The 18,834-nt window shown below is 36.5% G+C and overlaps 2 protein-coding genes across 3 annotated transcripts; both read right to left on the reverse strand.

Moving 5' to 3' along the window:
- Positions 1-2,220: 2,220 nt before the first annotated feature.
- On the reverse strand, positions 2,221-3,614 carry clec3a (C-type lectin domain family 3, member A). Its single transcript, XM_042008019.1, has 3 exons — positions 3,421-3,614; positions 3,243-3,329; positions 2,221-2,869 (listed from the first exon to the last, which is right to left on the reverse strand). The coding sequence occupies exons 1-3, from the start codon at positions 3,524-3,526 to the stop codon at positions 2,472-2,474; spliced, it is 591 nt and encodes a 196-aa protein (XP_041863953.1). The 5' UTR covers positions 3,527-3,614; the 3' UTR covers positions 2,221-2,471.
- vat1l (vesicle amine transport 1-like) lies at positions 3,259-18,620 on the reverse strand. Of its 2 annotated transcripts, XR_006012903.1 has the most exons (10): positions 17,954-18,620; positions 17,272-17,401; positions 16,871-17,086; positions 16,496-16,638; positions 13,944-14,047; positions 13,413-13,468; positions 13,081-13,275; positions 8,920-9,003; positions 7,943-8,111; positions 3,259-3,329 (listed from the first exon to the last, which is right to left on the reverse strand). XR_006012903.1 is itself a non-coding variant. In XM_042007855.1 (9 exons), the coding sequence occupies exons 1-9, from the start codon at positions 18,169-18,171 to the stop codon at positions 8,013-8,015; spliced, it is 1,245 nt and encodes a 414-aa protein (XP_041863789.1). In that variant the 5' UTR covers positions 18,172-18,620; the 3' UTR covers positions 7,316-8,012. The 2 variants fall into 2 exon arrangements, 1 of the variants encoding a protein (XP_041863789.1); XM_042007855.1 differs by lacking the exon at positions 3,259-3,329 and having other exon boundaries at positions 7,316-8,111.
- Between the last annotated feature and the right edge of the window lie 214 nt (positions 18,621-18,834).

Here is an 18,834-nt window from a genome sequence, read left to right on the forward strand (position 1 = left end):
TGTCAGGTTTGGACAAGAAGTGAAGAGTTTGTCAATACAGAGTAGCCAAACTAGATTTATTTATTTATTTATGAGGGTTAAATATGGATTTTTTTCTTACCTAAAAATTTGCTTGTATGTTTAAAACCTTAAGATTCAAATATCATAATATCACAGCTGTTAACTCATCCTCTTGTGCAATTCACGTTTTGTCAACCTATTATTAGCATTGTTATTTTGGTGTTTTGTCAGTCAAAATTGAACATGTACATGATCAATGTTCATTTTATTGAAAATTGTGACTAAAATATAATTTTATTATTTCATAATAATGTAATCAAATTGTTGGCCCTGGCCTGGTTTTATAAACCTTTTTTCTGTTGAGTTTGCATCTGGTAATCACAAATTTGTGTTTAATCAACTTACCACACAGCAGTCATGGCTAATTGTAGTCATGGGTGTCATGATAAGTTGCATTTGTTGTTAACCATTGCATTCAAGGCATAAAATAAGCAAAGGTACATCATAGTTGCATTTATAATCATATAATATTTGATTTTGTTTCAGTTGACAATGCACTGAAGTCAGTGTTTTGGCCTTGTGCAGGTTTTGTTCATCAGTTCGTGTGGCCTTTTTTTCCCATCCCAACTGACTTTTGTAAAGTTAGCCCAGTAGCCCTCAAAAACCGACATACTCACATTCTGGGTGTATTTAATTTTTCAATAAGGATGTAAAACACACAATAAATAAATCTAGAGATGAATTTCACTGATAGCAATTTCTGCTGCAAAACTTCAAGAGCTAATATGATAATTTTGTTAATTATATGTTTTTTTTATCACAATAATTGTGTATTTTTTGTTTATAGTCATGTAATTATGAAATATAATGACAGCTCAGTGGCCATCATTGGATTACTGCATCCAACAGAAAGACAGGAGGTGTTCATTTAATTGCCAGATACTCATATATCCCTATGGTCTTGTAGCAATGGAATCTAGCTGTGGTAATACTGCATATATTAATTGTAGTTTTTATAAGTTTAAATTCAACAAAGGTCCGTCTTAAAGCTAAATGAGTTTGTGGCCTCCATATAAACCCATTAGCCAAAGTGACATCCCAACTGGTGTGAAATGCTAAGTCTCTTCTGTTTTATAATCAGTTGAAATTGACTCTACATAAGATTTTTTTTTCTCTCCTTAACTGATTTGCCACTACCTGATACATCCAGCTTAAGCCGTGGATGTCTTAAGTGTAAGAGAGGCACACAAAGATGTTAGACTGGTAATTGTGAAAACATTTTTTGTTTTGTATTACTCAACATTGTCACTCATTCTTTATTCCTGTCTTTAGTGCAGTTTGCAGCAGCAAATCAGAGCAAACAGAAATGCATATTTTACATTGTCGCTATAGAGCAGAAGGGGTCAAGGTTTGATAACATCCTCTTTTCTCCATGTTTGCCTGCCTGCTCTTTCTGTGATTGTCAGAGTTTATTTTTGGTGATCTGAGTTTCCTCCCACATTCCAAAGAAAGGTGATGTGAAGACTAGAGACTAATAAGTTACATTTAGTTTTATTTATCTATTTAAGATTTTTTTTACTGTAATAGCAATAATATCTTAAATATACATCCATTAGAAAAAAAGTTTTTTGTTTTTTTTTTTGTTGTTGTTTTGATTTTTTCAGATTTTTTCCATTATTGTCAAGTGTGAATTTTTTTATTTTTGTAAAATTTGTTAGGTACATGTTTGTTATATTATTTTTGTGCAAGAGAAATCTAAAAAATAGAGCATAATGACCTTGACTTTTACTAAAGCATTACTTTGTTACTTAGCCCACTTAAATGGGTTGTAGTGCAGGACTGGAAATCTTAAATTAATAAGCCTCAGAATAGAATATATAATATTGATCAATGAAAGCTCTATGTTTTTACATTATTATTTTTTCCTACATCTTTTTTTTTTAAATAGATTTTGTGGTAAGATCAAATGAGACTTATGTTAGATGAGATGGTTACATAGCGAGAGCCCTGCAGGTTTAAACAAAATCACAAATCCAGCTGTTTGGTGGTCAGCAGTGAAGGAGTAACTTGGGAATCACTGTTAGTTAAACTTAATGATAAAATATTAAAGTTTTATAAATATTAAAGTATAAAAGAAATGGTCAAAGAATTAAAAAAAATGCATGGACAAAATGAAAACAATGCAATGTGACACTTCAGTTTATATTATTTTTACTTTTTTAAAATTTATCATATCACTTGCTATATAGTCATCATCTCAGACTTTGAGAGTTGCTAAAATATGAATCTCCCTGACATTTTTCATCACCAGATAATCCAGTGATAAGTTACTATTGTGATCACCAAAGCTTATTTTAAATCTACTTAACAACATGTATTTCACACTGTCCCTGACGTGGATGGATAACACATTTTTGCAGTTTTAATCAGTTGAACCCTCAAAAAATATCATCTAATTATCAGCTTCCCCCTCAGGGAATGACATATTCACAGATGTACTTCTTGAGGCTGCGGCACACCTCATCATACCACTTTCCTTGTGCAGCCACAGAAAGAGCAACACAACTTTCCCTCTTCGTTCCTGTGGGCTGCTTCATGGAGCGATCCCAGTTAAAAAAGCTGACTGGCAGGCTGTTGACATCAACGTACTGGCCTTCTTTCACTATGTCTGCCACACCAATCCAGAAGTCCCTGGATCCTGGGGAACTCCTCTTTGCGTAGTCTCTCAACTCATTGTTTTCCATCATGTCTCGTGGCGTTGCGAGAGTTCCTCCCTGAGCAATGCAGTCTTCATTTGCCTCATGGTAATGTTTAGGTTCATCAATTGTTAGATAACACTTCTTGTGAGCTTTGATGCCCCGGAGACACACTGAAAATATAAAATATTTATTTGTATAAATGTTTTTTCAGTAACATAAATTTTTCCAAAATTTTCCAAAATGTTTTATAACTATATAACTATTGCCCAAGGTGCAATTCATTTTAATACCTTAGAATTTGGTGCATTAAATGGGTGCTGCTGCCCTCTACTGGTGACTTTACATATCAAAAAATCCGTTGATAATGGAACCAGTTATCTCCCTGAATCATCCCCAGTCTTGCATAGGATAGCAGTGAAAGCAATATTATTGACTAACCATTTTCAGGTGATGTGTTTTCTCAATCATTTTAACAAGCATACTGAAATTTGTAGCTAGAAATTTTCAGTTTTCTCTTATTAATATATTTGGTGAGGGTATTACCTGTCTGCAATGCCTGCATCTCTTTCAGTAAGGTCACCTCCTGCCACAATCTCTCAAGCTGGGACTTCACATCATCATCCTCTACAGCTGCACCTCAACGAGGACACAAGAAAAACAGGTCAGATAAACATTGATAGAGAGACATTATCCTCAAACAGTTTGTGATTTGTGCAGCTACCTCCTGACTGCCGAGGTGACACAGCTTTCCTAGCGCTAGATGGTCGGCTGCAACAGAGCAAGGAGAAGCTGAGAACGAGGAAAACAGGCAGGGCCAGATGAGCCATGTCTGAGGCCAGCGGATGCTATAGTCCAGGACCCTGTGGCACACCTTTACTGCTGTGAAGGGGAAGCAAAAGCACTGCAAGCTGTTGATATATACTGGCCCTCTGTATGCCTGTCTGGGTTCTCCTCCAGCATTGGCTCCAAGTCTGTTTGTTTTTGTCCGAACATCAGGAGGAGGTGAGGGTGGCAAAAGGGTGGAGGCAAATAATGATTTCCTTGTGTCTAGTTTATTTTTAGATAAATATTTACTTGGAACAAGGTGCGCTAAGCAGTGTTCCCTTTCATTTCTCAAACCAACTGGAAATTTATTGACAGCTTCACTTATATGGTGTTCTTTGTTTCGTCCCAATCACATGTCAGTTTTGGACATCCTAAATCACTCATAGAAAATTTATTTCCACTTGGTGTACACACTGAAAAAAAGTGCTAACGCTAACTTGTCTTCACCATCCAGTAAGTCAACTCAGATCAATAAGAATATAATGGTTTAATTCATCATGTCGGTGTATGAAAAGAAGCAATTATTGCTGTCATATCAACATATAGTTAGCTTTGTTAATGTTTTCCTCTCACACATAGTTGTGTAGTCTTTAAAAAATAAAGCTGGTATTAGACCCATTGAATTCCAGCTCCCAGGATTGGTCCAGGCAAGGTTATTTATAGAGTGAGATGTTGTATACAGATGGGAGGAGGGGCGGAGTCGAATTAGAAACAAAACCCTTGGGCATATGGGGCTCAATATAGCCATGCACCTCTCAAAACCAGTTCATGTACATTTTCCTATTTTTGAGTCCAACTTTAATTCTCTTGCTTTTTGTCAATACAAGCTAAAAAGCTGGATATGGACCCTTCTGTTGTAAATGCTCCACCAATGAGCAATGTATGTTACTCAAACTAAGTCAGACACTTTATTGGCAGCACATACAGATGAGTTTCTGAACAAGTAATTTTCCAGCAAATACAAACAAATAAATAAATAAAAAGATCCAATATAATTTTTGTTCTGCTTCACACAGTACCTTCCTGTTCAGTCAAGACTCATTGCATTGTATTAGGTCCAAATTCCACCATGAATAAAAAGCTGTTCTAGCACATTTTTGTGTGCAGTTTCAATGCAAGCTCTGTGAGTGCTGCTCTCTTTCTATTTTAAGGTAGACGTGTCTCAGAACTAGCACCAGACCCTGAACAGATGATGAGACAGACGGCCAATTTAGTCACTTCTGGTCTTGTATAAATTAATACTGAAGACACAACATACATAAATGTTTGAATAAAATGCAGCTTCTAGCAGCTTTACAAACAGTACGTATAGACGGGAAGACTGGAAACGTCTTGCCGAAGATTTAAAATTTAACAAAGTGAGACCTCAGTCATACAGTTTCTATCTCAGTAAAACAAAACCATCCAAACTCATATTAGTATAATTTAAAATTACATGCTTTAAAATTACATGCTTACTTTGGCACTGCATGAACTCAATGTGTACCACAATACACGTTATACAAGAGGTTTTCATCCTGTTAGCTTTGATTTAAACCTTTGATAAAGTCATTATTGTTTAGAAATGTACCAGGTTTGTTTTGCCTCAGAGGGGGAATTAAACTTGCAAAGTTTTCATTTCAAGAAAAAAAAAAATCAAAGGAATCAAAGTGTAATTTGCTGATAAATTTATTCAAATAAACTGAGCCGTGCTCAAAGAACATACACAACAAAAACTGTGACAAAAATATACAACCACAGGTAAACCATAGTCTGAAAGGAACTTTGTGAATACACTACACTGTTAAACTGTTGCACATATTTATGAAGGCAATATGAATGCACACACTGAAAAACACACACATTCTTTCTCACACATAAAAACAGACCTGACATTAAAGGCATCAGAACTGATATATGTATATAGATATATAGATATAAGTCTTCATCCTAATTTCCAAATTTAGGAAATAAATAGCATTACTTGAACCATTAACACCATCTCCACACCTTATCACTCACCTTCAAAGCCTAAAGAGCTCATTCTGTTAGTTTTGTTGCTGCAAAGTTGATATACTTTTATTAATTTAGTTTTAAACAGCAGTGTTACAAAGCACTGACTTCTTATATTTATTCAATATTTTTTTTTTCTTCTCTGTATAGAATTATAAATAACCCAGATAATCTGCCAATATAAAACAAACTAATTAAGTAAGGGTAAGTGAATGAGGAAAATTAAGTATATGCCATTAGTTTGGTCATAGGACAGCTGTCAGGCGAATAGTCACGTCTCCATTAATGAAAACACAATGTCTTCCTTTACACACCAGTACATTGTAAAAATACCATATCTCAAAGTCTTATGGCACTTTTGTTGAGAGGCACCAGCAACGTAAACAACTTTGGTCAGACAAGCAAAGCAGAGGCCCTTTAGAAATTCAACTGCAGTCTTTCTGACTATAAAAATTCAAGAGCATCATTCTCTTTTGCATTTAAATACTGTCTGTAATACAAGACTTAAACCTCATAACTATTTATTAAACTGCCAAATTGGTACTAGAGTTAATGTAACATTGTGTTTTTTTGTTTTTTTAGTGATGTTAAGTATAAACATTCAAACAGAATTTGAATGATTAAACACCCATTTGAAGCTCAGAAGGCACTGGTGATCCTATAATCTCTTGTGGATGGCAAGTAAGAAAAATATATAGTTCAACCATCTTACACATGGTCTTCCCTACCTCTCCTGGTTAGAACATTACTGTAACATTACCCTCTTGGTAAGAAGTATTAAGACACAGACAGAAATAATTTTCTTAAACTTATTTCAGTAGTTTTCTCTTTGCTTTCACTGTTGTGGCAGCAGAAAGGTGAGAATTAAATTTTACTTTATTGTCAGCACACACTGCCTGGCCAAAATGAAAAAAGTCGCCACCTGGATTTAACTAAGCAAATAGGTGTGAGCCTCCTATTGGATAATTACTGCATGGGTGATTATCTTTTAGCTAGCAACAAGTTATTAAACCACAAGCTTCTCATTTCATAAACAACCACATGAAATTACACATCACATGCCTGTGGAAAAGATGTTAGTTTGTTTCAGGAGGGTAAATCATTGGCATGCATCAAGCAGAGAAAACATCTAAGGAGATTGCAGAAACTACTAAAATTGGGTTAAAAACTGTCCAACGCATAATTAAAAACTGCAAGAATAGTTAAAAACCATTATCTCTGAGGAAGAGAAAGATCCTATATGATGGTGATCGCTTAAACGTTTGATAAAACAAATCAAAGAAAAACAACAGTAGAACTCAGGGCTACGTTTAATAGTGAAAGTAAGTATTTCCACACGCACAATGCAAAAGGAACTCAAGGGGTTAGGACTGAACAGCTGTGTAGCCATAAGAAAACCACTAATCAGTGAGAATAACTGGAGAAAAAGGCTTCAGTTTACTAGGAAGCATCCAGATTAACCTCTACAGCAATGGAAGAAGGTCATGTGGTCTGATGAGTCCAGAATTACCCTGTTTCAGAGGGATGGGCACAGCAGGGTAAGAAGAGAGGCAGATGTAGGCAGCCATCATGCCTAGTGCCTACAGTACAAGCCTGTGGGGGAAGTGTTATGATCTGGGGTTGCTGCAGCTGTTCAGGCCTAGGTTTAGCAACATCATGTGCCCAAAGGATGAGGTCAGCTGACTACCTGAATACACTGAATGAGCAGGTTATTCCATCAGTGGATTTCTTCTTCCCTGATGGCACGGCCATATTCCAAGCCAGGATTCATGGGGCTCAAATTGTGAAAGGGTGGTTTAGGGAGCATGAGACATCATTTTCACACATGGATTGGACACCACAGAGTCCAGACCCAAATGTTTGGGAGATTTAGAATTGAGAATCTTTTGGCTGGAAAAGGTTTTGCACAGTGGTCAGACTCTCCCATCATTAATACAAGATCTCGGTGAAAAGTTAATGCAGCACTGGATGGAAGTATGTCTTGTGACGTTGCAAAAGCTTATCAACACAATACCACAGCGAATATGTGCCGTAACCAAAGCTTAAGACGGTTCAACAAAAATTAGTGTGTGACCTTTCTTTTGGTGGCAACTTTTTTTTTGGCCAGGCAGTGGATATAACTTGCTTTACTAAATCTATTTATGAGCGCTTATAAAGTCATCATAGCGGGTCAGCAAATACAGCTAACTCTACAATGCACACAAACCTGTTCACATTACATCATAATACAGTAAAGACTTTAACACTGGCCTCAGAATGGTACTTGCATTTGCTGCCTGGGCAACAAATGGGCTGTTATTCTTCATTTCCCCTTTGTCTGACTAATCATCTGACAAGTAACAGATAAACAACACACACAAACACTTTTTGTACATACATACATTTATGCATACACATATACAGCACATGCAGACATACATACACACTTGTGTGGTTGTGTTCCTCTGTGGTGAATCTGTGCAGTCTCTAGATGTGTTGCTGTGGAGTTTGTTGGCTCTAATGGATGAAAGGCATTCGCTCCTTGCTGTCATTATCTCCCTCTGGCTCCTCTTCTTCCTCTCCTGCTTCACTGGTCTCTGTGCTGTCATTGGCCATCTAGAGGTAAAAAAAGATTTTTTTAGTAATCATTAAGCTATTCATACAGAAAAGAGGGGTAAGCAAATGCAAACGGACATTAAGTGGTATTATGAGGATGTTAACCTATTCTGCTGTTGAAATTCAAACATTTGTCTTTTTTAGGTTAAATGTTGAGATCAACATGAAATCCACTGTTGTAAATATGAAGAAACCATATTCCCTGATCCATTATAGCCCTGACCTTAACTGAATACTTTCTGCAAACGCCAAATAAAACTAGAATTTAAAAATAAAGTGTACACTGCTATGGTGTTGATAGTTTTGTTTGAAATACTTTTTGGTGATATAGTATAGGTGATATACTATATAGGTGATTGAATTAATAACCACAAGAGCAATAACTCTTAATAATCCTGATTTTGTACATCTTGTAGGTGCTTTCTAAACTGGTTTGAGTTTGTGTTTTCTATGTAAATTTCAGCCATATTTTGCTTCTTTCCTCTTCTTACTTTATGTATATTCTTCTGGATCTTTTTTGCATTAAAAAATTAATAGGAAATTTTTGCCTTCAGTATTTATTTAATTGGACTTTTATCTTACTTTTATAAAAAATAATAATCTGTACAAGTTTTGTATAAAATTTGTTTGACATAAGCATAAAGTGTTGTGTCCCCTTTAAACTGAAACAATATTTTATGCTTTAGTGTGTTAGACGATGAAAAACTGCCGATCAACATAGGTAAATGAAAATAAATTCAGACAATCAATGTAAAAAAAAATCTGAGACTGTTGCACAAGAGAAATTACTTTGAAAATGTTCTTTTACCAGAGGGGTTGGAGACTTTTCAACATCCAAAATGAGTTTTCCTACATTGCCTCTGTCGTGAATTCTCTGCATTGCTTCTTTTACCTGAAAGTCAAACGTAACATGAATTCCTTTTCAGCAACATCTTAATTTGAACATGCAAAATGAAAGAAGCATGACAACTATTCATGATTTTTTTTAAAAAAATCACCTGTTTTAGATGATTTGGTTGCACAATTTAGACTTTTCACAGTTTAGACATATCGTTTTATGGTTTACACCACAGTTTTAAACCAAGGGAGTTTTCTAATGGTATTTCAAGAAACAGACAAGTTGTGTAAACCTTTGTGTAAACGCTGTAATAATCAAGGATGCCTGGGAATTTTTTTTTGCCATTTTATGCCATAGTGCCTTTAACTCAAAGGCATCTCAACAGAAAACCTGCAGTGACACTTAAAAGCCAACACACCAGCTTTAAAAATGTCTCATGTTGATCCAATTCATGTGGACAGTTGTTCGATAATTTCCAGATTGTTACTCTTTAGATGGCTTTCTCATAAAAGGTACAGCATACCCTTACTCTTACTTCTGACACTATGCTGTATGACAATTTACTGAATATGCACTTGCAGCCATGTAGCAAGCTTTCAAAGCCCCCCAATACCCTGCTTCACTATACCTATGATTGCAGGATTATTCCCCATTGTGAATTACAAATGTAATTTATATTATTGAATACTTCCAAAGTTTTGTATAGGATAGTATGTTTAACACTTATACTCAATGTCCTGTCAGTACACAGGTACAGCACAGGTTAACGATATGTGGCCGTATGAAAGCAAACAGTGTGCTGATAAGATAACATTTCTTTAGACACAAAAGGAAGAACTGCTGTGGAAACAAAATACAGATGCAGCCACTCAGAATGTCTGGCTGCTCCGTGCATGGGTTCAGCCAGTTCTCTGTAGGATTTATGACTGGAATTGTACCGACTGAGCGATGACTTTCAGTCTCCATAAGCTTGGAGAAATATTCTAGCGTGATAAAGACAAATGCATGAAAGTACAAAAAACATAAAAGTGAAAACTAAGACCTGGCCAAGTATGCCACCTGATTAAAATCTATAAAAACACCTTTGGGGTGTTTTAGACAGAAAAACAGGAACCCAACTCCAGACATGTACCCGACAGAGAAGCTGAAAAATGAAAGGATTCTGAAGAATGGCATGATATCGGCACTGTTATCATCCATGCAGAAAAGGGTTAAGTTTGTCACTGAAAACAAACAGGGCATGAGTTTTTTTTTTTTTTTTTAACTATTGGAAAATTATAATCTCAGTAAAAGATATATACACTTTTAAAAATGTTTTTGAAATGTTTATCTATGGAGTCCTTCCTGTGGGGCTTGTATTATTAAAAGGTGAATCTAAATTGAGAGCAAATACCTGATAATTATTCTAAGATGGTAAAATTTTGAATATATGAAAACAAGTTTCTTGGGGTAATAACGGATGATAAAATAAACTAGAAGTCTCATATCAAATATGTATAAAACAAACTGTCAAGGAGCATTTCTGCTCTGAGCAAAGTAAAACTGGAAAATAAATCACTCCACAATCTCTACTGTTCATTGATTTTTACCATATTTACATTACTGTGCAGAGGTTTGGGGCAATACTTACAAATGTTCAATACAGTTACTACCCACACTGCAGAAAATAGCCATAAGAATAAATCAATATTCCAGTTAAACAGATCACACAAATTCACTATTCTTAAAATCAAAAACATTAAAATTCATAGACCTGGTTCATTTTCAAACAGCACAAATCATGTGCAAAGCAACACACAATTTACTTCCTGGAAATATTCAAAAATAATTTTTTTAACTGAGATGTGGGTTATAATCTGTGAGGGGGGAGGGTAAAACTTAAAACATCAGTGGGCACGTACAATGTTAAAAAGTTTTTGTGTTTCTGTTTGTAGAGTGAGGTAGTGGAACAGTTTGGTTGTGAAGCTCAAGCAACGTCCAAGCATGACCCAGTTTAAAAAGCGGTACAAACACATGGTTTTCACAAGGTACGGGGAGGAAGAAGGGCTTTAACAATTTGGTGTTCTCATAAATAATTTATATATTTGTTTATTTAATCTGTTTATTTTCTACTTTTTGTAAATATGTATAATGTTTGGGGAGACTGATTGTTAACGGAGTAGTGGAGAAGGGATAGGGTTAAATAAGCTTGTGCTTTATCCTACTCCTTTTTCAACATGCTGGGATAATATTATTATTTATTTATTTTTGTTCATATTATTATTATTATTATTATTTTGTTTAGACTATTATCATTTGTTTTGTTTGTTTTCTTATATGTTTGAAATAAAGCAAAGCATTCAGAATTTATTCATTCAGTTCTGCCCAAGATTATCAATTAACCTTTTTAAAGATTAGAAATTAAAAAAGAAGGAAGGTACAAAGGAACAACAACTTATTAAAGGAACATTTCAGACACCATGATAGAGGCCATGTCTTGTTTTCTCATTATAGTATACATAGACATAACTGAATGTGTGCCTCTTTGTCTGAAAACCATTGTGTCACGAGCATTCAGCTGTTAATGGAAAACAAGCCAAGAGCAAAATTGGGTCAGGTTATCCTAGAGAAGGGATAAGCTCCACAAACATTTAAGGACTTACTTTTTGTCTACAATGGTCACTAATCACTGATTCTGAGTTGGTTCACTTTTATTTTTCAGTATCATTAACAGCATTCACCTTGGATCAATGTAAAATGAGCAAATGGATATTTTTAGAAAGCCTTTCACTATTCTGTTCCGGTCAAGCACATATCCTCCAACGTTTCAGAACAGAAGAAAGGTTGCTATGGTCAACCTGTAAACTAATGCCCAATGAATTATCTTTTCAGGCATATTTACAAGTGAAGCAGGACATCGCATCCCACGCCATCCTTCCCTCTAATGAGATTCTTCATGGGCAGTGGTTGCAGTGAATGGCCTGAGCAACCTGCCAACGTTTAATGACAACAGCACATAGGACGTTTCCCATGAGAATTGAAAATATGAGGACAGCAAGATCTCTTTCTCTCTCTTTGACTATTGATGCAAAGTTCAGAATGACTTACTGAAGTTATGTTTGATCCCCTGCTTGTACTGCCTTTGTTTCTAACTAAATCCTTGAAGTACCTTTGGAAATGGAGACTAAGGCCGAGCAAAAAACTTCAACTTCTCATTCCATGTACAGTGACTGGAATGCATTTTTTTTGTTCGTCTAAGCAACATAGTTCAGTCCTTGTACGCCCACACAGGTTCCTATCCTCCCCTGGTGCTCTGTCTACTGCTGGTCCTACAAACGAACACAGGCAATCAAATGAAGAGGAGAACGTACATGACTAGACAGAGGTCTGAGCAGTGAAGCAGCATAGGACAAAAGAATATCTGCAAATAAGTTTATCTTATTTTTGTGTGAAAATGCATATGGAAGAGTAGTAAAATGTTCAAAAACATGCTTTCTGACAGCATGTATTTATCGTTTCCTGGACAGACCTTTTAAAGAAAAAATAAAAGTTTTATATATTCCCTTCTCCAAGAACTGAATCTTATGTCCTTGCAGGGATAGTAATCTATCTATCCAATGCATCAGTGATCCAGTAAAAGTCCACCCAGCAGCTCCATCAGAAGTCACACTTTTTTCATGTGGTTACATAAACCCCTTGAAAAATCATCTGCAGGTAATTCTTGGTTTATTGATTCTTCAATTTCAGAATCTCATTCATTGACAGTCGTGTTTCAGGCTTCTTTAAATGGGCCATGCTTTTACCAGATAAAATGACACAAGACATAATACTAGGGTCAGCATACTCACTTGCCTGTACTTGTATTTTCTCCACAGAACCAATAAATTGACCCAAGGCTTGTTGACATTGCGCAATGACTACAAGACGTTACGATGCAACCCACCCACCATCTGTGGGTCCAAAACCAGCTGACATGTCCCCCAGAAAGCAGCCTTGTCAAACAAGAGGTTCTATGCTCATCAGGATATGTTAATATTAAATAATCTTAGTTCTTTCCAAAGCTTCTATGATTGTATCACTACTTTGAAGAAGCCATTTTTTTAAGTGATCATCTAATCATCTTCGACCCTCTGATTACCCACAGTTTCTTACCTCTTCCAGGGCCCATAGGGAGTCAACTACAGGCTTTATCTTCTTCTGCTTGTAGAGACACAAGAGTTTGTCCGTCACCAACTTCACAAGATTAGATCGCCCTTGTTTGAAAAGGAGGTTGAGGAGCGAGAAACCAGCTATGACTTTGTTCTCCTCATAAAGTTTAATAGGATTCACCTTCTCCACCTGCCACCACTAGAGAATAAAACAAATCAGAGAGGCAGATGAACACAGGGTGACTCATTTCTATATATGCTTCATGGAATTCATTGGACAGTTACAGTTTTCTCTTTTTTTCTAAATATTGATGACAGACTGTATCTCTGACTCACAGATTTTGCAAAGCTGAAGAAACTCTTTGTTTCCCCAGTTACCATATTTGACGCGCCTGAAAAAACAAAAATAAAAGCATTGCTGTATGCTGGACAGAAGTGGCAGGTCAGTAACAAGCAGTTATGAGAGAGAAAGGATGAAACAGGGCATGATCAGCTGGCACTTCACACCCTTAGATCTGTGCAAGCACGTTTTTGCACACATTCAGTATAACTATAACTAATGAATTAATCTCCCGTTAATGCCATTGCTTGATGAATGAGACTAAAGTAATTAACAGATTCTTGATAAAAGTCCTATTGTCTCTGATTTATTACAACTTCATTACTTTGCAACTAGTTCTGCTGCTAACACAGTGAACATATGCAAGAATTGTTTAAAAATGTGTACTACACAAAAATAAACTTATAGCAGGAGACAGTTTAGGCAAATTGAGCATAGTTTGAGAATACACAGCATTTGCTTATTCACTAAAAAGAAAGATTGCATTTTATTTTAACATGCAATGAAGACACAAGTATTGTCCCTACCATAGAGGATGTAAGTTCCCAGAGGCTTCAGCAGACTCAGACCTTTCCCTGTGTTCTCTCCACACAGGCAGTCCAGCACAATGTCCACTCCATCTGGAGAGATCCTGTTGAGCAAAGAAAAAGTTATGTCAGTTGTAAGACAGCTGCAAGCAGTGATGGGAGTGCCAAGCTGTTCTGTATCAGCTCTGGTAAAGATTTTCAAAAGTCTGTTGATTGTGTAAGCATAAATTAAATTAAGTAAAATCCAGTATGGTGACTACAAGTCGCAAGTTGTAATCAGCTGTGGGACCACAATTATTATTACGATAATGATTGTGGTTCCACAGCTGACAGGTGGCCCCGTGATGTACTGGCAACCACTCCAGGGTGTTCTCCCATCTCATCTGTTAGCCTCACCCTGAATTGGACCAAACAGGTATAGAAAATGAATGAACATCAACAGGTAAAATCCAGTTTTTGTTTACTGCAGCAAACTTGTGGTCAAAATGGCACAAATTATATGAAGCTACTTCAAAATGTGGTCCTGAGTTCTACCAAGATTAGTTTAGATTGATTAAAACATTGCTTTGATTCAACGTAATTACTGTTGGCAGCTTTACAACTGATGTTGATTACTGGTGTTTGTTTTCATGAATAAAAATATGAATAGTAGCTTTTCAGGTTGGTCTGAAGACTTCCTGCGCCAACTTTTCTGGCGATCAAAAAAGATGTGATGATTTGAACTCAAATTAATTTATATGTGTAGGTCATTTTAAAAAAGGACACATATGACTTAAAAACACAAAACACATAAACGCAATCATTTTAGCACATTGGTGATTGTAGAGTATTTAAGGTCAAGTCAAGAAAAATGTCTTAAAAGAATCAGGATACTCTCTAGCAAGTCATGTGGGTGTGCTTATACAGCTTTACCGCTTGGCCACAAAAATATCAAAATTAACATACAAAAGTATTATCTGTTCACAGTATTATCTGCTAATGGCCAATTTTTCACACTGGAAAAATCCAACCAGAGAATGTTTGTTATTTTGTCTTAATTAATTGGATACTTAACTGATTATAAAAAAACAATGTTTTAGGTTAAAAAATGAGTCACTTAATTGACTTGCCTTCTACAAGAAATTAACCTGCAACAATATAAATCAAATGTCAGTTTAAAGATAATATAAAGAAAAAAAACAGCAATCCTACTTAATAGCCTTAAATTTTCAGACTTTTGACTGAGCAATGAAGCAATTTGAAGACCTTATCTTATGAGTTGTAGAAAATTGTCAGTGGTGTTTTTAACTCATTTCTGCTATTATGGAGATTAATCTACAACTGCATTTTTATACACTGATAAGTTTCAAACAGTGAGCTGTAAATATAAAAGAGATAAACAAACTCTGGGTCCATATATTCAGCCTGTGATTCATACTGTGGAGCATCTTCATATTGTGCCTAATCATGGATTCATAAGATATGAGCATTCTCTCTCTGGGGTATTACTGTCAGGAAAACTTGCTGTATACAACCCACGTTTCTCTTCTGACTCTGCCTACAGATTTCTTAAACAGTAATTATTGGTGTTTTGCAGTGCCCACGATATTTCACACTGTGATGCAAAAAGTTTTTAGCCTTTGAGATATCCCATGCTGAATGAATCAGACCAAAAATGTTTGTCATTAAGAGACTCGTAACAGGAGCAGACATAAAAGAATGTAAGGCATGTTATGACCACAGCTCCTTACTTTCTGCCTTGGAGCTCTGAGTACCTGCTTGGCTGAACTGCCTGGTGGTCTTGTGATTCCCATAGTTTTTGCCTTTTGTAAAAAAGGCTAATTTAACTGAACTCAGTGCTTGATCCTGGGAAGAATGTGTTGGCCAGAGAGATGAAAAGCATAATCCACAACCACTGCTGATATGTAGGCAGAAAGCATGGAACATCAAATGCTAATGAGGCTTTTTGAGTCTGTGAACTACAATGTGCCTTTTTGTAACGTATACGGTGAATCTACCTGCGACGCAAATGATAGTAAATAACTGAAAAAAACTCTGTGAAGCAGAGAAGGCCACGTGATATTGGAGTCATGGAAATAATCAACCCTTTTTTTTATGAATAAGATTTAAACCTGGAAGCCTTTTAGTAGTAAATTCTGAGAATACTGCAACATTTCTTTGCTAAGTAATACAGCCGACAACATGCATGTAGATATAAGAATATTAAGGTATCACTGCTCAGGCATAATTGGTTCACTTGTTCTACAAGCAGACCTCCACCCTACACAATGCTGCTGCTCTGCCACATGAGCTGTGAGTTGCCATGGGGATTACTGCCACACAAGCCCAAATAAGGCAACTGGTAACATCTGCAACCTCCTAAAGCCCTCTGGCCTCAGCAGTGTCCACATGTCACAACAATCAACATGTGAAACTGTCCACGACTACCTGGTAAGGTCTTCAGCTTCAGTCTTGACTAACAAACAAATGCTGCCAAAATTTATTTCATGAAACCACATACAGACTCCTCAACATCAAGTCATAATCACGATATGCAAACGTGTCAAGCTTACTTTTTGACTTCTTGTATGTAGTCAACGTTTCTATCAAGGAGGTGAGTCACAGAGTCTTTGATGGCTGCGTGCTTGAAACAGGAAGCAATCCCAAACACAGTTATGTTAGGCACGGTGGAGCAGAGCTGAGCCACAGCTTGACCCTGAAAATGATAACAGTTACAACTAAAAAAGTCTGAGAGCACAGATAATAACTCAGGATGGGTCACATAAAGCAACGATATGACATGATAATCTTACTTTGGCCAAAAATTAGTTATAGTGCAGGGAATAACTTTATTCTTAAAAATAATATCAACAAATATCTATGCTACAATTTGCAACTTATATTAAGTTTGCTGTGTCGTGCAATAGTCTTACTAGAAATATACACACCACACCACCTCCTGCTGAATGCACCAACACTGACATTCCCTCTCGCAGATTAGCAACTTCAAAGAGCATCATATACGCAGCCACAAAATTCAGTAAAAAAGCTGCTGCCTCTGCAAAAGTCATCTCATCTGGCATCTTGTAGACAAAGTCCCCTGGTGTGCAAACCACCTCTGCCCAGGCATTATAATTTACGAAAGCCATAACTCTGTCACCTATCTGAAAAGAATATATTCGGTTAGCAGGACAGAAAAGTAGACCATAATGTGTCAAAAATACATCATACATGGCACAAGGGGAATTATATGTGTTTCTTATGCTTACCTGAACAGTCTGTACATTTATCAATACAGATTATGGTGTCATTTATTCAGAGATCACTGCATAAACAACCTGTAATTTACCTCAAATCCCTTTGTGTTTTCACCCACTGACTCTACTATTCCACAGCACTCAAATCCAGGGACGAGGGGGGTTTTTGGAGGATTATCAATAGTCCCCTGACGTACCATCAAATCCAGGAAATTCAAGCCACTGAAACATAAAATAATATTAACTTTATAGTCAAGTGTTGAATAAAAGCCTTTACCCAGAGCTGTCTCTGATTACCTGCAGCTATTTAAACACCTGTATTTAATCTGAGCTGTTAACAGATTTAGGGATAACCAGTGCAGTCCTTTTCATTATTATCAGCAGTGAGTCACAGGCTAGTCCTCTGTGGATGCAAGGCCAGATTCCACAAATATTCTGCACTGAATAAAACGCAGTGCACTTTAATTTTACTGTGTTTGCTAACACTGCCAAAGGGTTAGCTGCAATGTGAAATGAAAGGACGTCATCAAATCTTGTTAACTGCTGTTATAAAGCAAGGATTTTTTTTTTTTTAAATGACTGAATGTGGTTGAAAAACGATGACAGAGGTTTTGTTTGTTATGAACGGTCTTCAGTCTGCCAACCTCTTCTATTAGGAAAGGACCTGTAGCTTCATTCTCAATAAGACGCTTTTTAGTGTTCAGAGTTAGTTCAACGCCAGAAAATAACACAGTCTGTAAATATAAAACATATCAGGGATAATCTCATACTTACCATGCTTTGACGCGGATTTTTACTTCACCATCCTGAGGCTCGGGCATTGCCTTTTTTGCTACCCGGAGTTTGTTCAGACCTCCAAAACCTGCCAGCATCACCGCTCGCATTTCTTTGGCGCTCCCAGGGGATTCTGCTGCGTTTGCTGTTTCTTTTCCTGCATTTTTGTCAATCATGTACTCGGTTTCCTCAGTCATATCTGCTCCTTCTTTAGCCATGTCAGAGACCAGCCGCTCTCCGCTCCTCGTCGGGAGTGATGTGGCGTGCACCTCGCACGCAGCCAGGCGCCGTTACCCACAACAGAGCCTGCTACCTCACTGTCTGCGGCTTGGTTCAGTCGGGGGTGATTCTTGGTGTTAAAGTCCGAAATAAAACTTAATATTTTTATCAGTTATTTTATTACATGAATAAATAAAATGCTGAATTGTTCACGAGGAGTTTTCTATTTTAATAATGACGAAAACATAAAATCATTTCGTATTAACCTGCCTTGCAAGTCTAAATTATAAAGTGTGCCATCTGCTGGTGAAAACGGTCCAAAACCCGAACAATCAAACTACACCTTACTGTTCGAATACCCAGGACGATTCTAAAATCAAGGAGGAAAGTTAAAATCAAAGACTGAATACGAATTTTGACTATGGGTAAATTACTCGAAAAGCGTGAGGCGGCGGAGTTACACGGAAAAAAGAAACAGTAAGTGCAACGACGTTGCCATGGATACGACGGATTGCCTTACATTTATTTTATGTGAAATAATAGCAAGCTACATTGCTGTATAGGAATGCTGTATAGTCGTATATTATATTTATCTTTAATTGCCATTGTTTTGTTAACTTTTGTTCTGCATTTAAATAAGCTAGTGTATATTTTTAAACAAA

This window comes from Melanotaenia boesemani, chromosome 1 (assembly GCF_017639745.1).
Source record: "Melanotaenia boesemani isolate fMelBoe1 chromosome 1, fMelBoe1.pri, whole genome shotgun sequence".
NCBI lineage: Eukaryota > Metazoa > Chordata > Actinopteri > Atheriniformes > Melanotaeniidae > Melanotaenia > Melanotaenia boesemani.